At 42.6% G+C, this 20,516-nt stretch overlaps 1 protein-coding gene across 13 annotated transcripts in view; it reads left to right on the plus strand.

Annotated features, from left to right (window-relative positions):
- Positions 1–20,516, plus strand: part of SEPTIN11 (septin 11) — a 97,762-nt gene that overhangs the window by 33,220 nt on the left and 44,026 nt on the right. For all 13 annotated transcript variants that reach the window (XR_009564047.2, XR_009564046.2, XR_009564044.2 and 10 more), the window contains exons 2-3: positions 9,871–9,985; positions 19,383–19,578. Coding sequence is in view for 9 of the 13 variants with exons in the window: in XM_060299517.2 (XP_060155500.1) it covers positions 9,871–9,985; positions 19,383–19,578 (311 nt within the window). In the remaining 4 variants the exon portion in view is untranslated. The remainder of the gene's footprint in view (positions 1–9,870; positions 9,986–19,382; positions 19,579–20,516) is intronic.

Consider the following 20,516-nt stretch of genomic DNA (forward strand, 5'->3'; position numbering starts at 1 on the left):
TCTGTGAAACCTCACACGGGATACAAATTTGGTTGAGGTGTAAAATAGGGGTGGTGTTAGGAAAAGAGGGACATTCAAGTCGTGGATTTCCAGGCTCAGAAATAGAAATCAGCTGGTAGACTGGATGCACTTTTGTCAGTTAAGAGTGCTGGGTGGGCAAGTTTCAGCCAGAAAAGGGGTGATGGGAGGTTATTAACATCTGGGCACAGAGGAGAAAAATCTAACCTGAGACGGACAGGCTTCAGGAAACCTTCACTGTCTAATTCGGAGGGTAGCGGAGGGTTTAAGATGATTAACCAGTGGACTTTTTTCTTCTGCAAGAGGGCGGAGGCCTGTAAATTTATGCATGTTTTTAGCAATATGCATATGAATTGATGTTATTCTAGAGGCCACTAATACCGTGAAGTAGATATTGTTGCCATTTGACATAAAATCGGAGGAAGGACAGATTTGAATTGAGAATGGGGGATAGGGTGCGTTCTGTTGGAGATGGTGGCTTAGGGGCGCCATGCCCAGGCACCCCTAAGCCTGGAGGCGGGCAGCTGGTTATAACCAGGGAGTTGTTAGCTTGGGGTTGTCATGGGCAGGGATGGGGTCATCCAAGCAAAAATGTGTCAAAAGAGCTGAGGAGAGAGAATTATGTTCATTCTTGCAACAGCTCGGTGAGCTAGTTTATTTTAAAGTTGACACGACTGATACAGCCACTATGCAGAACAGTATGGAGGTTCCTTAAAAAACTAAAAATAGAGCTACCATATGATCCTGCAATCCCACTCTTGGGCATATGTCTGGAGAAAACCATAATTCGAAAAGATACATGCACCCCAATGGTCATTGCAGGACTGTTTACAATAGCCCAAACATGGAAGCAACCTAAATGTCCATCAACAGAGGAATGGATAAGGAAGATGTGGTGTATATATATATATATATATATATATATATATATATATATATATAATGGAATGTTACTCAGCCATGAAAAAAAGAACGAAATAATGCCATTTGCAGCAACATGGATGGACCTAGAGATTATCATACTTAAGTGAAGTAAGCCAGACAGAGAAAGACAAATATCATATCATATTGCTTATATGTAGAATCTAAAACAAACAAACCAAACCAAACCAAAAAAAAAAGGTACGAATTAACTTATTTACAAAATAGAAATAGACCCACAGACAGAGAAAACAAATTTATGGTGACCGAAAGGGGGGGGGAGGGACAAATTAGGAATTTGGGATTAACATATACACACTAGTGTATATAAAGTAGATAACCAACAAGGACCTCCTGTAAAGCACAGGGAACTATACTCAATATTTTATAATCTATAAGGGAGAAGAATCCGGAAAAGAATATATATACATATATATAATTGAATCACTGTGCAGTACACCTGAAACTAATACAACATTGTAAATCAAGTACAATTAAAACAAGTTGATAAAACTGAGGCTGAGAAGTTAAATGAGTTACACCAGGTCGTACAGCTAAACAATGGCAGAGTTGCCCCGTGTCTCCTGACTTCACGCGTCAGGTACCTTCTACTGTACTAATCTGCGTTTTTGCTTACTCTCGTCGCTTTCTATGTAACTTCGTTCTGTTATTAGAAAAGAAATAAGTACACATATTTTATCTTACCACCCACCTATTAGCTGCAGTAAAATTGCAGGCTTAGCTACTTTGAAAAGATTTTTATTATTTATTATTGTTATTCACATTTCCTGATTTTTATTTATTTATTTAAATTCAAGTTGAGACTGTCCTTTAATATAAAGTCACGAGTAAATTTCCTGTGGTCCTGACACAACTTTTTTTTTTTAAATTTATTTGGAGTATAGTTGCTTTACAATGTTGTGTTGGTTTCTGCTGTACAACGAAGTGAATCAGCTACATGAATCAGGATATAGACATATATCACCCCCTCCCTTGGACCTCTCTCCCACCCCAGCCCCCCAGTCCCACCCATCTAGGTCATCACAGAGCACCGAGCTGAGCTCCCTTTGCTACAACTTTTAACAAGAAAAAATGTTGAAGTTTTGGTTTTCTTAGGATATACTGTCCGCGGGTAGTATGAAAGAATTCACCCTAACATATCAGCACGACTTATCTTACCGTTTCTGCGTCTTTTTATATCACGCAGATAACTGGCACCCCTTTCCCTCACTGTACAAAACCTGAATACGATCCATGTCTTGATTTTTAAAATCTCATTTTCTATTATAAAAGTGTGAGGGTTTTTTTGATAATTAATTCAAATATTACAGAAACATAACAGAAAGTAAAATTTCCCTATAATCCTACCATCCCCAAAGAAAACCCCTACACCATATTATTTTTGCAAGGATCTAGAAAAGCAAAATCTGTCCCTCTGCTGGGAGTCTTTTGGAGAAAGTTGCTTAGAGATGGTGCTTACTATTGGAGCAGTTACTTAATATTAAGATCTTTCCTGGTTATTTGGTGATGTTTCGAGAGTGGCTCCTGGGTTTGATAGAGCTGACATTCCTGGCTCTGTGACTTGGGGACTGGCCCCTGGGTGCCTTTTTTTTCTCAGTCCCAGCTTCCAGCTGGGCTGCACTCAAGCTCTTTCCTCATATGGTTTTCCTCCTAAGAGTTCTCTCTTCTTCCTGGCTCTTACTCTTCTGCTGCTTGTGTGAGACAATTTCCTTGGGGGCTTTCTTGGCTCTGACCTTGGGATTTCATGGTATAGATGACAAGCAGAGTAGCAAATGTTGTCCAAGTCATTCTTAAAGAACGCAGTCCTCATTGGTAGTGAGATGCTTCAGATGTTTTATATTATGGAAGTGGCCCTAGCAATGCCTAGCCTTGAAAACATCCCAGTGCAGGCTTCCTAGTTGTGGTTTGGGTTGATACTTTGCATACCAGTGTTTTCCTTTTTGCATGAGAACTAAGGGCGTGTCCCATCTTCCCACCAACTTTTCTTTCTTTAAAAGAGAATATGAAACCAGTTGAATACTCTCTAGAATGCATTTAGGTAAGTGTATGTATTTACAAAAATGAACGATCGGGCACCTGGGAAGAGCTTACTTCTTGGACAGTTTGTGAGGCCAGGATTTCTCCAAATACTGAGAAGTGGCTGGCGCTCAATCAGTGATTTTGTGTGAGGAGAAGCACGTTCTTCTCTTTGTCTGTCTCCAGGTGGCTGGCATCTGTACTACTGAAATAGAGCCTCAAAGAAAAGACTCTAAGATGAAGGGATATGTACTGCTCCTCTTCTCTAAGTGGACATCTCCTTTATGAGAAAAGACAGAGCGTAAAGGGAATATGCCCCATGGTTCCATCTCAGCTCTATTTTAAATTGGACATTCATTTTCTTAGGACTGGAGTCTTAATTATTTCTTCCTCCTCCCATCAGGCAATGCTGGTCAAAAAGACTCTTTGTTTTCACTTGAATACATAAAACCTGCACATCAGTTTTACATAGGAGCTGTCTACTAAATTAATATCAAACAATGCTGCAGACTAATACATGTTTTTATATCCTATAAGCTGGTGGATCTCCTGCAAGAATCACATGAGTTATAAGGTTGCATCGAATTCTGTACTTTGGATAGCTTGTGATTATACGTTTGGATTGCTTGATTAACATCTGTCTGTCCCACTAGACTATGCATTCCACGAGTTAGCAATGCTTTGCTTTCTCACCATCATCTCCTTAGCATTTATCACAGTATCTGGCATGTGTTGGTGTTCAATAAATATTTGTTGAATGAACGAAAGCATGAAAAATTTGCTTTTCTTCTTGAAGAGATGATTAACTTACATAGAAGAATTTTCTACATTTTGTTTTGAGGCTATAAATCCACTTTTCAAAAAATTTCTTGAAGACTGCAGCTATAGCTGAAGAAAAAAGTTTTTAAGCAGGACAGTTGTAGGGAGTGGGTACGTAACTTTTGTTTTAAAACTAAGTCAAATTATTATGGTTAAGCAAGCAAAAGTGAAAAGTTCATGTGGAAGACACGGCAGTACACACACAGATTTCTGTTCTGTTTGGAGTTAACCAGGGTAAATGACAGGAACTCCCTTTCAAGGGTCATGTAAAAACTGAGCCATCTTGGATCTGACAATAGAAAACATACTGCCAAGGGCTTCCCTGGTGGCGCAGTGGTTGAGAGTCCGCCTGCCAATGCAGGGAACGCGGGTTCGTGCCCTGGTCCAGGAAGATCCCACATGCGGCGGAGCGGCTGGGCCCGTGAGCCATGGCCGCTGAGCCTGCGCGTCCGGAGCCTGTGCTCCGCAACGGGAGAGGCCACAACAGTGAGAGGCCCGCGTACCGCAAAAAAAAAAAAAAAAAAAAAGAAAAGAAAATTTACCGCCAAGAAGTTTTTGCCCTGTTGGCTTTCCTCAAACAACATGACAAGATTTAGATTTATGCATCTCTGATTTCCAAATGCAAGAAATCTTAGAATTAGCATTAGAACCAAAGACTTTGCTTAGAGGTCATTTGGTTAAATCTCATTTTACAGGTGAGGAAACATAAGCCCGGAGATTAAGTGACTTGGATCAATGTAATTCATTCTCCATAAAATGAGGCTTTGAGAAGAGTGTAACTTCCAGTTTGGTAATACATAAAAGAAGTTACCTGTTAAATTTAAAAAATAATCCTTTAAATTTTAAAGAGGCAGAATCTTTCTAAACTTAAATTGTAATGTCTGTCTTTAAAGGTAAAAAAATGAAGTCTAATTGTTTTCAACCTACGTGAAAACAGGTATCACCTTGGTAACTGTGCTCTCCAGCTCCCCCTGATGAGGGTCCGCAGGTGTAGACTACCTACTCACCATATCTACCATCTACCGAAGCCTTCAGTTTTAAAAGGAAAGGACTGGGTTATCCCTTTGAGTATGGCGAATAGAATCCATCTGTGCACAGCCAGTTTGTTAATTTCAGGAGGCTCTGGGCTGGACTAAAATAGAAGGAAGAGTGAAGATGAGGAATCCTTAATGGCTTCCAGCCGGGAGGATGTGGATGCCTGCAAACAGGAATGGAATTCTGTGGCTTTCTCCTCAGCCTTGTAAATGAGCTTCCTATTTAGGGTGGATTTTCTTCACACTAGAGTTCCCCATTCTCTCTTCCATGTTCTTTTTTTCCTCTTTGTTCCTCCGTGAGTGATTCTCCCTCCCTGGTTAGTCTGCGGGCTTTGCCCATCCCCAGTTTCTCCCCGGGCTCTCAGCAGCAATAGGAGGGCTCCTCATTTTAAAATGACAGCTGTCTTCCTCCCACCTAATCTAGGGAAAGGAAACCCAGGTTTCCTGAGGACCTATTAAATGCTGGCCCTCCCATAGGTACCATTTCCTTAGTTCCTCCCAGCCACCCTGCCAAGTCCTCCATTTTTACTGATGGAGGACAAAAAGTAGGGAATCAAACCCATGGCTGTCTGACTCCAAGTCTTTTTCCATCCTACTTGTGGTTAAGCAAGATTTGGAATTGTGGAACATATTTTAAAGCAGCACTCAGAATGTAGGTGTTGGCACACATTCTTATATAATTTGTTTTATAATTATTTCCATAATGAAGTCAGCTAGATAGCTTCTGAAAAGCTTGTCGATTATGATCTCCAAAGTACACATTCATGATAAAGTGACCCTTTGTGTATAGACAACATTTATCTGGAAGGCTTCTGCAAGCTGGACTTCTTTTCCCTGGTAGATTTGGAGAGCTCCAGCCTTCCTGAAAGATGCCCCCCTGACTTTCCCTAGCCAAATGCTACCTGTTCCCCCTTTGTCATTCCCACAGTTAAAGTGATGGTATGTTATCACTTTTATCCTTAATAGTATTACATTTACTTGTGTCCTGTCTCTACTGCTACATTGTAAACCCCTGAAGGACAGGAAGAGTGTTTAATCAATGAATAACAAAAGTCATGTATTTTTGCTCCCTTAGCGCTTTGAGCAGTGAGGTTTTTTTTGAATGAACAAATAAATAATTGTGTTCATGTGAAGATGATCTGGAAAGAGAAAAATGAGACGGTCAAGTTAAAGACTGGTTATTTTATTTTATACTATAGAATTGTGTCATTGCCCATTTCAAGATGGAGTGGGCCTAGAAGTTATCCAAGTACAACCCCTCCCTAGATAGATTAGCAAATGGAGGACTGAATCAATTAAGGTCTTATAGTTACTTACTTAGAGGCTCCAAGGTGGCACTTACATCTCAAAAATGGTCCAAACTGAACCCTTTATTATTGGCTTCATGTGCCATAGATGCAAAAATCAAAGTCTCAGCATTGCCAGGACCAGTGAAAATATACTTAGAGCTACGTTGCCAATTTCAATTCTCCACTTCCGCCTCTTACGGTTGCCAAAGAATTATGATTTTAGAGAACGTTTTTTTCTTTCTAGTTTAATATATTGGATTTCAATAGCAGCTCCAATTACTGTATTGTCTGGGGCTACCTAGGAACTTAGATCATCATGTGGTAATAGTGACTAAGTGGGAGGACTCTGGACTCTGGCACCTGACCTCCTAGGTCCACATTTCAGCTTCTCACCTTATTGGCTGTGAGACCTTGGGCAAGTTACTAAACTTCTGGGCCTCTGTTTTCTCATCTGTCAGTTGAGATTAGGTAACAATAGTAACTACCTCATAGAATTGTTAAGATAAACTCATTCATTCATGTTTAGGGCTTTTCTGGAACCTTGGTCCATAAATGTTAGTTAGCTGTTATGAAGATGATGGTGGAATACCAAATAGCTCGAGCTACTTGTATCCAATTCTTATTTTCCTTTTATTGGTGGGGGGAATGTTGACTGAAATTCTCCCTGAGATTTCGTAGTAAAGACAAGCCTGGAGATAAAATTTCTGTGGGATCTGGAAGGTGTGGATATGTAAACACTGGCTGTAAGTTCCTTCCAGTGAGAGGAAATAGTATGAGTAAAGTCTGATGAAGAGAACCCTGGGGTTTTCTCCCAGGAACTGTAATTCCATTTCACTGCAGTGGAAGGCGCTCCCTGGGAGGAGTGGGAATAGAGATTTGTGTTTAGCCCATGGAGGCTCCTGAGATGGCAGGCCAAGTTTGGATTGAGGGCCTTTGAGTACCCTTTGAGTACCCTTTGGCAGCAAGGTAGAGCGAGGGAAGATTAGAGGGGGTGGGATGGAGGCAAGGTGACAGTTGCAAGGCTGTTGAATTAGCATGAAGAGGAGGAGGGTGTGGCATTGATAACAGTTTTGGAATTGATGCAGGCAGGTGGGTTTCACGTATAGATAAATGGCACTAACAGAAACAGGGAACCCGGGAGTAGGGGTGGGTTTGCAATAGAAGAAGATGATTTCAAGTTTCTTGAAGAACAGTTAGAGGGACAGAAAGGACAACCCGGGAGAACTGCCCCTTTTGGTAGAAATTCAGAACTGGAATGCAGAGTTCAGTACTTAGAAAATTCTGAGAGTCGTTGCTAGGTGTGTGATAGCGGTAAAGACATGAGACTATCTGAGATTCCCTGAGATCACGCCTGTAGACTCAGGAGCCCCGCACACATTCTTTGGATAGAGACATCTAAGGCATGAAGCCATAAGCGTGGTGCCGAGAAGTGCTGGGGTGTAGGAGTTCACTTTAGCTGCTGTGTGTGAGATAGAGCTCCCCTCACACATCCTGCAGTGCTTTCAGTTTTAAGCCTGTTCATGAACCAGAGGAGGAGCTTCCTATTTCCCCTTTCCCCATCACTCACCAATGGGCAATAGCCCAGTAAAGGATTCCTTTACTGCTGGGCAGAGAAATAGGCTCAGATTATGGAATTTTTAAATGGCATTATAAAATTGACATATTTTATATGACAAAGAAGAGAGAGACTCTGAAGACATAAATTTAAATTAAAAAAAATTTTTTCAAGACCAAACTGTTTTATAACCCTTCATTTTGTATGTGGTTTTCAGTGGGTATAAAAATACTCGGTGGGTATGTGGGTGGTTTCTCATGTTTTGGAAATGGTGAGAATATGAGATGCTGAGCATTGGGTTCTGGGATGAGAGCTATAATTACTAACTCTGATTCTTTCCCCGGATTGGCTCCCGGGTGGATATCTGAACCTAAAAACCCAACAAGAGTCCAGAATCCAGAGCAATAAACCACTCTCCTCCCCCCACCGCGCCCCCCCCAGAAATTGAATTATTGTGGCAAAGAGGAGAGGGAGGGCGGGACGATGGTTCTAACTTGCCTCGTCCCCTTTTCGTGCTGCTCGCTGACTGTTCAAGGCTGTGGTGCATCAGGAAAGAGGCTGGTGTGACGGCTTCTCCTCGCTGTCTGCACAGCAGCCCCTGTGCAGCTGGGATGGAAAGAGTTCTAAATATAACCCAGACTCCTTTCAAATCTTCCTCCCCCAGTCTTGGCGGATGTGGTAAACACCCTAAAAATACCTGCTGTCTGAACCTTTGAGGTCTTTGGAGAGGAAGGGGCAGGTGGTAGCCCTGGAGCCACGGGGTGCTGTCAGGAGGCCTTGTCAGGCTACCAGGGCTGCTCCCCAAGCTGTTTGGTGCACTGTTGGCCAGTCCATCCTGCTCAAGGATAAGAGCCCACTCTTGAGTCTCATAGTCACTGCTGGCAGGTTTCAAGGAGACTATTCATAGACTAGACATCTGTTCTCTGTCCCGTTGACCTCAAACCTGCAGCTGCCACCGTGGTATTCAGGCAGTGTTGTGTCTTCCAGTCTTGTTTCACAGAATCAGAATTGTAGAGCTAGCGAGGCCCTCAGGTATTACATTGTTCATAAAACATTCCATTAAAATCTCCACATTTATGGAGTTACATTTCTCTGCCTCCATAGTGACTTAGGGATTTGGAAATGCAGTCTCAGTCTTTGATTATTAAAAGACCTTACTGTCCTCATTGTGTAACACACATAGGAGGATAACGAAAACCAGTCTTTTTAAAAATAGTGACCAGATGATCCTGTGCACGGCATTTTCTTCTTTATTAAAAAATGGAAATTTGAGGCTCATTTTCTCACCCAAAATTCAGTATCTCGAGTACAAAGCTCATTGGCAACATAGCCAGACATCAGGAGTCTCATTTTCAGGCAGGCTTTCAAGATCTAGTTTCTGGAATCCCATACCATAACTGTGGTGTTTAATTGAAAGACCATAGCTGACCTCTGCTTTCCTGGGAAAGAAAGGTTTCCCAGATGATCTCCAGTACCCACGGAATGCATTCAAAGTTGTGGAGGCAGTCAGCACCATCTAATGAAACAGCATAAATCATCCAGCTTTGAAATGTATGATAACTACCTTAGTGCCAGTCTCCTTCAGGAGACTCTTGAGAAGGTGCGGGGAGTGCAGAACCTGTGCTAGGAGCTGTGTGAGGGAGAGCAAAGGAGCCCCAAGAAGCCCGTCCAGATGATGGAGAAGGAACCAAGTCCTGTGCCATGCCATTTTCAGTATGTTCATCATGGTAGTTACAGAATTTCCATAATTGTGACGGGTATGCATCCTCCCCTGTGAGCTTCTCAGAGCTCCTTCCTGTATCTGGAAGAGTGTCATTTATTTTTTGCCACTGGGCTGAAAGTAAATTGAAGGGTTTTCTTGAGTGCTTGAAGCTGTCAAAATGGTTGAAGTTTTTAACGTCACTTAATGCATGTCTGAATCAGCCACTGCTAGAAGCTTATTTCCCCTGGACCGGTGCACCTGTAACCGGACCTGAGCTGCCTGGGAGGGGGATTGGTGTACTTAGGGACTCAGTGTGATTTTGTGGAAAGAGCGTAGCTCTGGAGTTGGTAGCTTCAGTTGTGTAGAAGCCAGGGACGGGGTGGGCACAGAGGGGTCGCCTTTTTCCATGCGTGTCAAGAAGAGAGGATGGGAGGGGGAGGGGTACCCAGGTGGCACTGTCATGGGTTATCAAATGTTTCCTTTCTGAAATTCCAGAATGAAGAGCTTCGAAACTTGTCTCTTTCCGGCCATGTTGGATTTGACAGTCTCCCCGACCAGCTGGTCAACAAGTCGACTTCTCAAGGATTCTGTTTCAACATCCTGTGTGTTGGTAAGTGACTCATCCCTTGCTGCTGAGCAAGGAATCTGACTCTTAGGTGTTGGCAGGTGACTGTCAGAGGGGCACGTTTCAGGAAATAAGGGGAATGATATTTTTTTTACTGTTTCATTATCAGTAGAGCAGGGCAGTGATACCCACTCATGTATGTCACACAAAGATCGAGACTTGTATTTAGGTAGAACGCTCTGTAGGCTTTGTGACGTTACTCAAAATGTTATTTTCATTTGTGTCACATTGTCAAGCAGTGATCAGTTTAATATTGCTATTGAACCACTTATTTAAATTTTGGGGGGGGGCGGGGCTTAGACTCTAGCTAGACTATAGGAAGTTGAAAGAAGGACCTGAGATGCACATACATAGGAAGATCATTCAAAAGCATTTTAAGAATTTGTTTCCAGGGTCTTTGCCTGTGGTGCAGTAGGAATCTCCACTGGAGTCTTTTTAACGATATGCTGTCTACAGTAAGTAAAATCTGAAACTACTTTAACCACTTCGATAAACTTAGAATAGTTAAAATTTTTGCTTTTAGAGCAAAAGACAATTTAAAATTCTATTTTATATTTTTGAAATACCTTTTCTGCCTGAATTAATAAATTAACCTTTTGTCCTTAAATTGGAATCTGAAATTGACCTCAGTTTATTCCTGCTAGATAAATGGAAAAGACCAAAGAGATACAACTTACATATCTGCATTCTCAGGATGTGTTATTCGTATCCTTCAGATGTTATGCATTGACCTAAGCCTCTGGCCTTGGTATTTTTCTTCTTCTTTAGCCATATCTTTCTTAAACTAAGACAAGGAAGGTAGGAAAGGAGGTGGAGAAAAAGAGGAACATAGAAATAGAAATCTCCTGTTGGTTTGAAGCAGATGTGTCCCTGGAACAGATGACGGCCTTTCCTTCACCCTCCCTGTCACTCTTGATGAAGGACCAGGCTAAACAGCAGTGAAGTGGCTCGGGCTGCATTGTTTTGTTGCCATTGTCCTCTGGGCACAGACTTCAAGACAAATTAAAAGGAATTCTGTATGTATGCGATATGTGTTCTCTGTGTATCCTCCCCCGACGTTTGGCAGAATGTCCTGACTTCTCTTGTCTTAAGTAAAATGAAGTGACTTTAGAAAAGAAAGATGTGCATTCAATGTAAGTTAGTTGTTGGGGGACGGCCAGGTATTTTCCTTTCTTTTTGTTTTTTTTTTGCGATATGCGGGCCTCTCACTGTTGTGGCCTTTCCCGTTGCGGAGCACAGGCTCCGGACGCGCAGGCTCAGCAGCCGTGGCTCACGGGCCCAGCTGCTCCGCGGCATGTGGGATCTTCCCGGACCGGGGCACGAACCCGCGACCCCTGCATTGGCAAGCGGACTCTCAACCACTGCGCCACCAGGGAAGCCCCAGGTATTTTCCTTTCTGAAAATTCTTCGAGAGGAGCATATTGAACGTGGCCCCTGCACTGGGCATTCGCTAGTAGAAAGCCGCCGCTGACTTGCACACCAGATGGCTTGCTGTCTGGCATTATATCTCAAGCACTGGAGAGAGAATGACTGGAGAGAAACGTGACCAGAGCCCGTCAGCTCTCCTGCTTTTCCCTTTTCCCCACTTGAAGCCCATTAAAATTCAGCAGGGGACCCCCCTGGAATGACAGCTCTCAGAGTGGCATAAATGAGTCGTCTTTTCTCTTCTGCTAAATGCTCACTGCAGAGCGGGACAATTCTTCATTAGCATAGCAATTTGTTGGCAATTTGTTGATTTTCTATTGAAAAATGTGCTAAATTGTGGGCCAGTTACTATTCTGGCTTCTCTTCTCTGTCTCCCCCAGCCCTGTCTTCAAAATCAGTTTCAAGAATCTATGTGAGAGCTGTGGCCCAGCCCCTGCAAGTAGGATTAAAGCCTTCCAGTGGGCCTGGGCTGGAAGGACCTGGTTTGACCGGGTGTGTGGTGTGCAAGGGGGAGTGTTGGCTGGTTGGCTGACCCTTGTGTTACTAGCACAATTATGGTGCTAGTTGGAATTCCTCACAAGCCACCTCCTTGCTGTGCTGTTGGATTTGTAAAGCAGCTGCTATTCTGACTCTCCTGGGTGGGTGATAATTCCTATGATTCTTAGGTTTTTATTCTTGTTCCATTCTTAACCAGGTTGAAAATCAGTTTTTCAAGTTATTTACAATAATGCATATTTATGTTAAAAAATTATAAAATGTCCCCCCTCCTCTCCTGCCCTCATTTCCATTCCACAGAGAAAACACTGTGGAATCCTAGGAACTTTCTAAACTTTTCTGTACTTGGAAATTATTTTCGGAGGCTGAAAACAACACTCATTATCTCACCTTTTTGTAGAAGTCCCACGTGCGTCTCACCAGGCTAAAATCAAGGCATCCGCAAGGCTATGCTCCTTTCTGGAACCTCAAGGGGAGAAGACATTTCCTTGTATTTTCCATCTGCTGGAGGCTGCCCACATTCCTTGACTCTTGGACCCTTTCCTCCATTCTCAAAGCCAGCAATGTTGTATCTCTCTCTGACTGTCCTTGAGTTAGGAAATTTGCCACAGAGAATTGCAGAAATCTAGTTTAAACTCAGTTAAGGCTCTTCCTCAACCTCCAGACACACTAAAAAGGTAATAACATTGAATTGTGTAATTAAGAACAGCTGGCTCTAGGGATGCAGCGTGTTTGCAGGGCTCTGTTTCTGGTTTTCGAGCCTGTTTGCTGCTGCGTGGCTTCATGGTCGGGCTTCTTCTTCAAGGAGGTGGTACAGCCTCCAGCAGTGTTGCCAGCTGAGCAACCCCAGAGGAGAGGGAGGCAATTCCTGACAAGGCCTTCTCAACAGTTATAGGATCTCTGATCAACCAGGCTGGGGTCATCTGCCCGCCCAGGGTGGGAGATGGGGATCAATCACCCCGAAACATACAAAGGTCCCATAGGAGAGAAGACATGGGCAGAAAGGAGAAAGGCCATGGGAGAGACACACACTGGACAGATATAAACAGGTCTCTCATGACTACATAAGTACTTTTTTGTTTTGGTGTAACGTAAATGAGATCATGCCCTTCTATTCTTTTGCATTGTCTCCTTTCACTCTACAGTACGTCCTGCCTATCCTTCCATGCCCGTATATCTAGCAGGTTCTTTTCCATAGCACTTTGGAGCTCTTCCGTTGGAGCCAACATTAGACCTTTGGGAGATAGGGGTATCAGCCTTAACGTAAACGTACATATCCTCAGAGGGTAGGACACATCAGATCCCTTCACAGATAATTTACAGCAAAACATCTGTATAAGGAAACAACTTTCGCTGTCAATTAATGCTCTACTTTTTTTTTTTAAAGAAGATGTTGGGGGTAGGAGTTTATTAATTAGTTTATTTTTGCTGTGTTGGGTCTTCGTTTCTGTGCGAGGGCTTTCTCTAGTTGTGGCAAGCGGGGGCCACTCTTCATCGCGGTGCGCGGGCCTCTCACTGTCGCGGCCTCTCCCGTTGCGGAGCACAGGCTCCAGACGCGCAGGCTCGGTAGTTGTGGCTCACGGGGCTAGTTGCTCCGCGGCATGTGGGATCCTCCCAGACCAGGGCTCGAACCCGTGTCCCCTGCATTAGCAGCAGGCAGATTCTCAACCACTGCGCCACCAGGGAAGCCCTGCTCTATCTATTTTTAAAGTAAGAGTCTATGAAAAGCATTCTAGTTGATCAAAATATTTTGACAGCCACTTAGAGGAGTTGGTGTCGTATTTAACTCAAGAGTATCCATGGTGCTTGTCATCCTACTGTGCACTTCTGTTTTTTATGCGCATGCCTGGTGTTTATAGCATCATTATTTCCATGTGAAAAGTATGGAAGGGAATTGAGGATTTATTTTAAAAAAGAGTTATGATCCCAGTAAGGAAGCTGATGATGTTTTTCAAAAAGGCCTTAGAATTGTAATTTTGTTTTGTGGCAAGATCCTACAGGTTGCAAACAGAGAGGAAACAAACCGGGACAGAAATGAACCCTGGCGTGCACCTAGTTTAGTTTTAGAGGCCCTGAATTAATGCTTTTAGAACCTATCTCTCTCGAGTCCTGGATAAAAACGTAATAAAGAGTGGGAGAGTAGTGTTCACTTAACTGGGAAGAGAATTCTTGATGCTGAATCGGGTACCAGACACCCAAGATCATAGTTCCCCTACTCTCCATCTTGCCTACAACACAGCCGTTCACCCACAAAATTGCACTTTGTTTTAAATAAAGCCTTTCTTTCTTACCCACGCTGTATTTCTCCAAAGAATCTAAATTAGTATTCAGCCTTTCTTCACAATTTTAAATTTATACATCTTTGTCATTCACTTTCCAAAATGACACCAGCTCTGTGAGAAACTCCAGCATTGATCCAGCTGTATGTGGTTCTCTGTGCACCTACACAGATGGATAAAATACTGTGACATCCCTGCTTTTGAAGAGGAACCAGTTCAACAGCAGGATCAAAGTAAATGAATAACATTTTTTTTTTTTTTTTTTTTGCGGTACGCGGGCCTCTCGCTGCTGTGGCCTCTCCCATTGCAGAGCACAGGCTCCGGACACGCAGGCTCAGCGGCCATGGCTCACGGGCCCAGCCGCTCCGCGGCACGTGGGATCTTCCCGGACCGGGGCACGAACCCGTGTCCCCTGCATCGGCAGGTGGACTCTCAACCGCTGCGCCACCAGGGAAGCCCTAATAACATATTTTGAAAATAGAATTAAAAAAAATAATAATTCCACTGTATTGTTGTGAGGGGAAGGCAGAAGAGGAATAGAAAACAGACAAGTTTAAGATCATTTTAGCCGAGGCTATAGTGTCAGCATAAGCTGTAGAATTTTACAATCAGATCTTAAACATTTTTATCCCATCTTGCTTTTCCAGGAAAGGCTCTGAGGTGGTTTACAGGGTGAAATGAATGAGTTAATGAATAAAAGATAAAATTAACCACAGAAAATAAAGTGAAGCCAAGGTTAGAGTCAGAACTCAAAGCCATCAGACCTGCCTATAGCAGTTGATTCTCTCAGGAACGCATGTGCCTCTCCGCCAGGGGTCAGAGCATGGAGGGACCCATTCATTCAACAGATATTTGTTAAACACATATTATGTGCCAAAGACAAGTTAAAAGTTTAATGATGACAGACTTACAGTAGCTATAAAGTAAAAACAAAATAGTTGCTCCAGATGAAACACAGTTCACCAGGAAAAATCTCTCCCATGGATTTTCAGAAAAAAACATACGGTGGCCGTCCCTCCATTTAAGCCTGGGTTCCTGAGCGTTCCCCACTCAGTGCCACTGAGCCAGGCAACGCCGAGGGTCACGTGCTGGTCTTCCAAGGGGACTTGAAAGACCAGCATGCTTTGGCTAATACCACCAGCTAATACCGCGGCTGGTGGTATTAGCTAAAGCATGTCCCACCAGAGGCGATTCTATGAGGAGTTAAAACAACACAACGTAGCTCTCTGATTATCTGGCTTCATCCAAGAATAAAATCCAGAATGTTTAGAGGAGGCAGTCAGACCTTCATGCACAGCTATTTGAGTAATTATGATAATAATTATCCAAGGAGCCAGTCTTGGCAGTCAGAGTCAAAATGCTGAATCATAGATCAACTATTTACTCAGTTTACAATTAATTACCTTCTAATTCATAATACATTCCTCTGTGTGTTGTTTTGTTTTTGTTTTGTTTTTTTCTTTTTTAATAACGTCCAGCTTAGAGCTTGCGGTTTAAACAGAATGGAAGGGGCAAGCCTGCTTCCCACGGTGCGATGGGTGTTACGCTCACCAGCACTGGCAGACACGGGAGAAACAGAAGCCCCAGATAGCGCTTCAGGAGTAAATCTCTAATTATTCTAACAACTGTTCAGGCAGATGAATTTATAACAGAATAAGCAACAAACTCTGAAAAATCTACCGAAGTGGCAAATGTCAATATAAATGATCACCATGATCGTTTTTCTTTTCAGTTAACTGAAAAGAAATGCCTGAAACTGAATGCCTGCTCTGTGCCAGGGATTCTGAAATGCTTCAGAGTTGCTGCCAGTCATTAATTGTCTCAAAATATTGTAGTTGTTGGGTTTAAATTGGAACCTATGCCAGGTAGGCTTTTGGTTACTCAAGTCAAAAGAAGCCTTTGTGCTCTTGTGTGTCCTCAAAAATATAGAAAATGCCTTCTTTTCTGATTGACCTCAACAACAAACGCATTGAAAAGCTCTCCTAGTTCTAGAATTCCTTTTATTCCAAAAGCTGTCCTTTCTTAGTGAACTGCTTGTGGTGAATTGCACTGCTGCTAGAGTAGCTGTGTCTAATTAGGGCTCTTCAAAGCACAGAGCATAGGAATGGAAAGCAAAGCACTCTGAAATTTAGAGGAACAGTGGTTTTTCCAACCCATGGATTAACCCTGTGCTGTAAGTAGGCCCTGGAATGCTAATTGTTCGTAATGTCCACCTTAATGCAAATAATAATCAAAATTACCTTGCCTTTGAAAACAAAACAGAACATGGTGTTCTTGACACACATATGCTTAACTAATTCAACTTAGTAAAATGTGGTGGTAATTTCAGTCCTGTCCAGGTAACCTAGAATCCTTGCCATGGAAATGGAAGTCTTTATTGCTGTTTTTACGGGAAGAGATGAAAGTTAAGTGGGTCACTTTCCACTGATAGAACCTTATAGGGGAAATTTTATAAATAGTTCTGCTGTTGTGCCTTTTTCCCTGTTCTGAAAATAGGTAAATTCTGAAAAGAAGTTTGCTCTATTGAGAAAGTACTCAATGACTGGAGTACCTTCAGTGTAGAATTGCCTTGCAGATTCTGTGTATCTTACAAGTGAGAACGCTGTTTTGTTTCTGTATCCATTACTTTGTAACTTTGTTTTGTTCCAAGTTATTTTGTTAAGTCCCCAATGGTCGATATCAGCTTGGTGAGCATTAGGGAACAGAGACTACTTTAGGTTACTTTTATTGATGGGTCTTTTTTTGTAAGAATATGAAGGAGAGTAAGGAAGACAGGAGACAGTCTCAAGCGCTACACAGCTAGACTTCATGGAGACCTGGAAGGACATTCAGGATATTACAGAAGTTCAAGAAGTGTCAGTTGCTGTTTTTCTTCACCGTTTTATCCCCAGCACCTATGCTTGTCACATAGTAAATACTCAAGTATTATTAATGAATCAATTTCAGGTACTAGTGTCTACCGTATCTATCTGCTCTCTTTCTCCTGTATGTCCAGCTAATGGTCCGTCAGCAACATGTCTTCTATTTATTGGCAGCCTTTGCTGCCTCATGGCATCTGATTTTTCGCTTCTCTCAGCATATCTTTTCTTTTTCATGCCATCGTGCTGCGTGCAGGTTCAGACTCCCAAAGAGAGAAGTTTGATTGGATAGACAAGTCACTGTCCAGTATAGAGCATTCTCACAGCACTGGCGTCCATGGGTGCCTTTGGACAGGGGGCTAGCCCTGGGCCAGTTATCTGTGGTCATTAGCAAGGTCCATGTTGTAAACTATGGTCTTGCTTGTGAGGGGAATGTGGTGATGGCAGACATTTAAAATATCATTCCCATAATAGTAAATCAGAGTCTGGCTAAGTATTCAGTCATGTTCCAGGTCAGATTCTAAGCTATGGGAGATCAGGCCAGTTCGTTGTTGTATTCCCAGAACTTGGTACTAAGCTGGAAAGGAGACTGGCTGAAAGAAGACTGATGAAGGAGGAAATTCTTTGATCTTAGGTGTATCGGGTCCAACGGGTAAGGCTAAAGAGTTAGGCAAATGTCCTTGAACAACTTTTATCCTACAAGTGAATCCCGGTAGTCAGGGGCAAACCACATAAGGCTTCTAATTAGAGAAAGCTCAATTACAGGAAGATTCCATTCTACTTCATGTTTGTACTGTGTTGGAAAGCAATGAGTAATACAGAACTTCTAACTAGCAGAGGTATTTTGTCAGTGGGAAAGTTGCCCTAAGGCTATAAATCTCAGAGCTGGTTTTCCCCCCATGGAATTGTCACCATCCTAAAAGTCATTATGGCAATTTTTCAGAAGAGAGGTACTGTTCTAGGACCATCATGGGGTTGGGATTTGTTGAAAGGGCCGCAGTATATTGGTATGTTTAAATTGAGCTGAAAATCTAATTGGGAAATTTTCCAGAGTTTTTTCTTTAAAGGCATTCCTATAGATAATGTTTCTCGATATCTACCATCACACACTCGACCACCACCCCTGACAAGGGTGGGTTCTTTCTCATTGCCAACTAGTTTTGACTCAAGAATTAGTATATAGAGAGAAAATTTTTCTTGGTCTTATTTTGAAGACCAAGCTAAAGTTCTCCATGGCTCCACATTTGGGTCTTACCATTTGATTGGTGTAGTGGTGCTAGGTACCTGCCACTCTCCTTTGCATATATTAGGGGCTCAGTAAGACTTAGCGGACTTGAATTATCAATGTGAATTAATAAGGCCAGTGTTGCAGGTTATTTAACATCATTCAGTTTCATTGTCACAAACATCCGCTTGAAACTGGGAAATCTAACAAGTGCTTGCCATCTGCTGAATAGGGAGAGAAAATGGAGATAATGGAGGATTCTCACAGATTCATAACCATACCTAAAAAATATTAGGCAGTCAGTTTTCTCTGTAACAGTAAAGTCAGGATGCTGTGTTGGTTGAGTGTAGGTGTTAGAACCACACAAACTTGGGTTAGAAGCCTGGCTCTGCCACTTAACAGTGTGACTTTAGACAAGTTACTTAGACCTTATTTAAGCCTTAATGCCCCATCTGTAAAAGGAGGGAGGAAAGAGCAGTACTTATTCCATGGGGGTTAGTACTAGGGTTTAAATGAGATAGTGCATTGGAAGCTCTTACCACAGGGCCTGGTACAAGGTAAGCGCTCAGCGGCTGTAGCTGGGTTTGTTATGATTGCTATTGTTTGTCAAGTGTGTTGTTTTGAAAAATGTAATTCTTTTCCACAACAGTAGATGGTATCAAGTAATTCAATACAAATGAATCAGCCTTTTGAATTTTCTTTGTAACAGAAACTCAGCAATATAGAATTTTTTTTAAAGCAAAAATGTTACATGCCAACATTTAGGGAAGGAGGAACTACGGTTTATGTCTTTGAAATGACCACAGACTGACCACAGGCAAGCTTATAGGTTCTAATTCTCTATGCAGAGGTAAAGAAAAGCATCTTGATCTGTAAGTTCAAGATCTTTTCTACTGAACGGTTTTGGAAATTCATTAAAGCGTTTCTCGGGAAGTATTCCATAGATCACACATGGAAAGAACTATCTTTTTGTGGTGGGATTTTTGGTGATACTGACTTTTCAAAAAATTTTACTGTCATGATGAAAAGCTCCTGATGATGTGAACTGGTGCCTCAGAGGCACTGACACATTCTTTGATTTCTCCCTTGTGGTCATGCAGGCGAGACGGGCATTGGCAAATCCACGTTAATGGACACTTTATTCAACACCAAATTTGAAAGTGACCCAGCTACTCACAATGAACCAGGTGTCCGGTTAAAAGCCAGAAGTTATGAGCTTCAGGAAAGCAATGTACGGCTGAAGTTAACCATCGTTGACACTGTGGGATTTGGAGACCAGATAAATAAGGATGACAGGTACATCTCGGGATTTTGTGGGGATGTAAATGAGTGAGAAGGTAACAGGATCCATCCCGGATAAATGCAAAGACTAAATGTTCGCTAGTTATGGGGCTTGGTCTCCTGTCACCTAAAAGATAAGACATTCTTGTCCTCTGAGAAATTTTCTTAGACTGTTCTTGAGGTCAGAATCAGCTAGTGTAATTGATTCCAGCTAGGGTAAGGAGAAAAGGGATTTGTTAGAAGGCATAAGCTACCTTATGGCATTTTTCCAGGAGAGTCATGGAACCAGGCTTGGGCGCTTTCCCACCTGGAACAGCAGTCTAGAGAAACACGTGCAGTTAGTGGAACCCCTGCCGCAAACGACCTTATATAGTTTGGTACCTGTGACAGTGGGGAGAGGTCTCTAGAACCTTTACCCAGTCTGTCTCAGAGAGCCAAATGCCTTTACCATCGCTTGCAAGAAGAACCCCTTTCCCTGTGTGGGCCTCTGCCTTGTGTGGCTCCCCTCCTGCTTCCAGGTCTTGTATGGCTGCATCTGCTTGGTAGAAAGTAGACCAGATCCAGAACACTAGCTGCAAGAGAGTCTGGGAAGTGTGGTGTCTCGTTTTTGTTGTTGTTGCTGTTTTAACTCTGCCAGAAATAAAAAGGGGGGGGGCATTAAAAAGTAAAAGGAGTTTGGAATGAGCGTCTGCCACACTCTCCTAGTCTCTGAGGCAGATTGGGATATTTGACTGAATCCCCAGATTCCTACAGATCTGAATGAAAACTTGGAGTCAACGTGATTTTCCCAAGAAGCCAAAGCCCAGGATTTAGTAGACCTGGGTTGTGATCTGGATTCTGCCCATGAGCAGCTATGGGACCTTGGCAATTTATCTCACTGTGAGGGAAATGACCTGGATACTCTCAGGCCTCTTCCAGTGGGATCTTCTTAGGTGGGGTCTAAGGAAGGGCAC

The sequence above is a fragment of the Globicephala melas genome, chromosome 5 (assembly GCF_963455315.2).
Source record: "Globicephala melas chromosome 5, mGloMel1.2, whole genome shotgun sequence".
Taxonomy (NCBI): Eukaryota; Metazoa; Chordata; class Mammalia; order Artiodactyla; family Delphinidae; genus Globicephala; species Globicephala melas.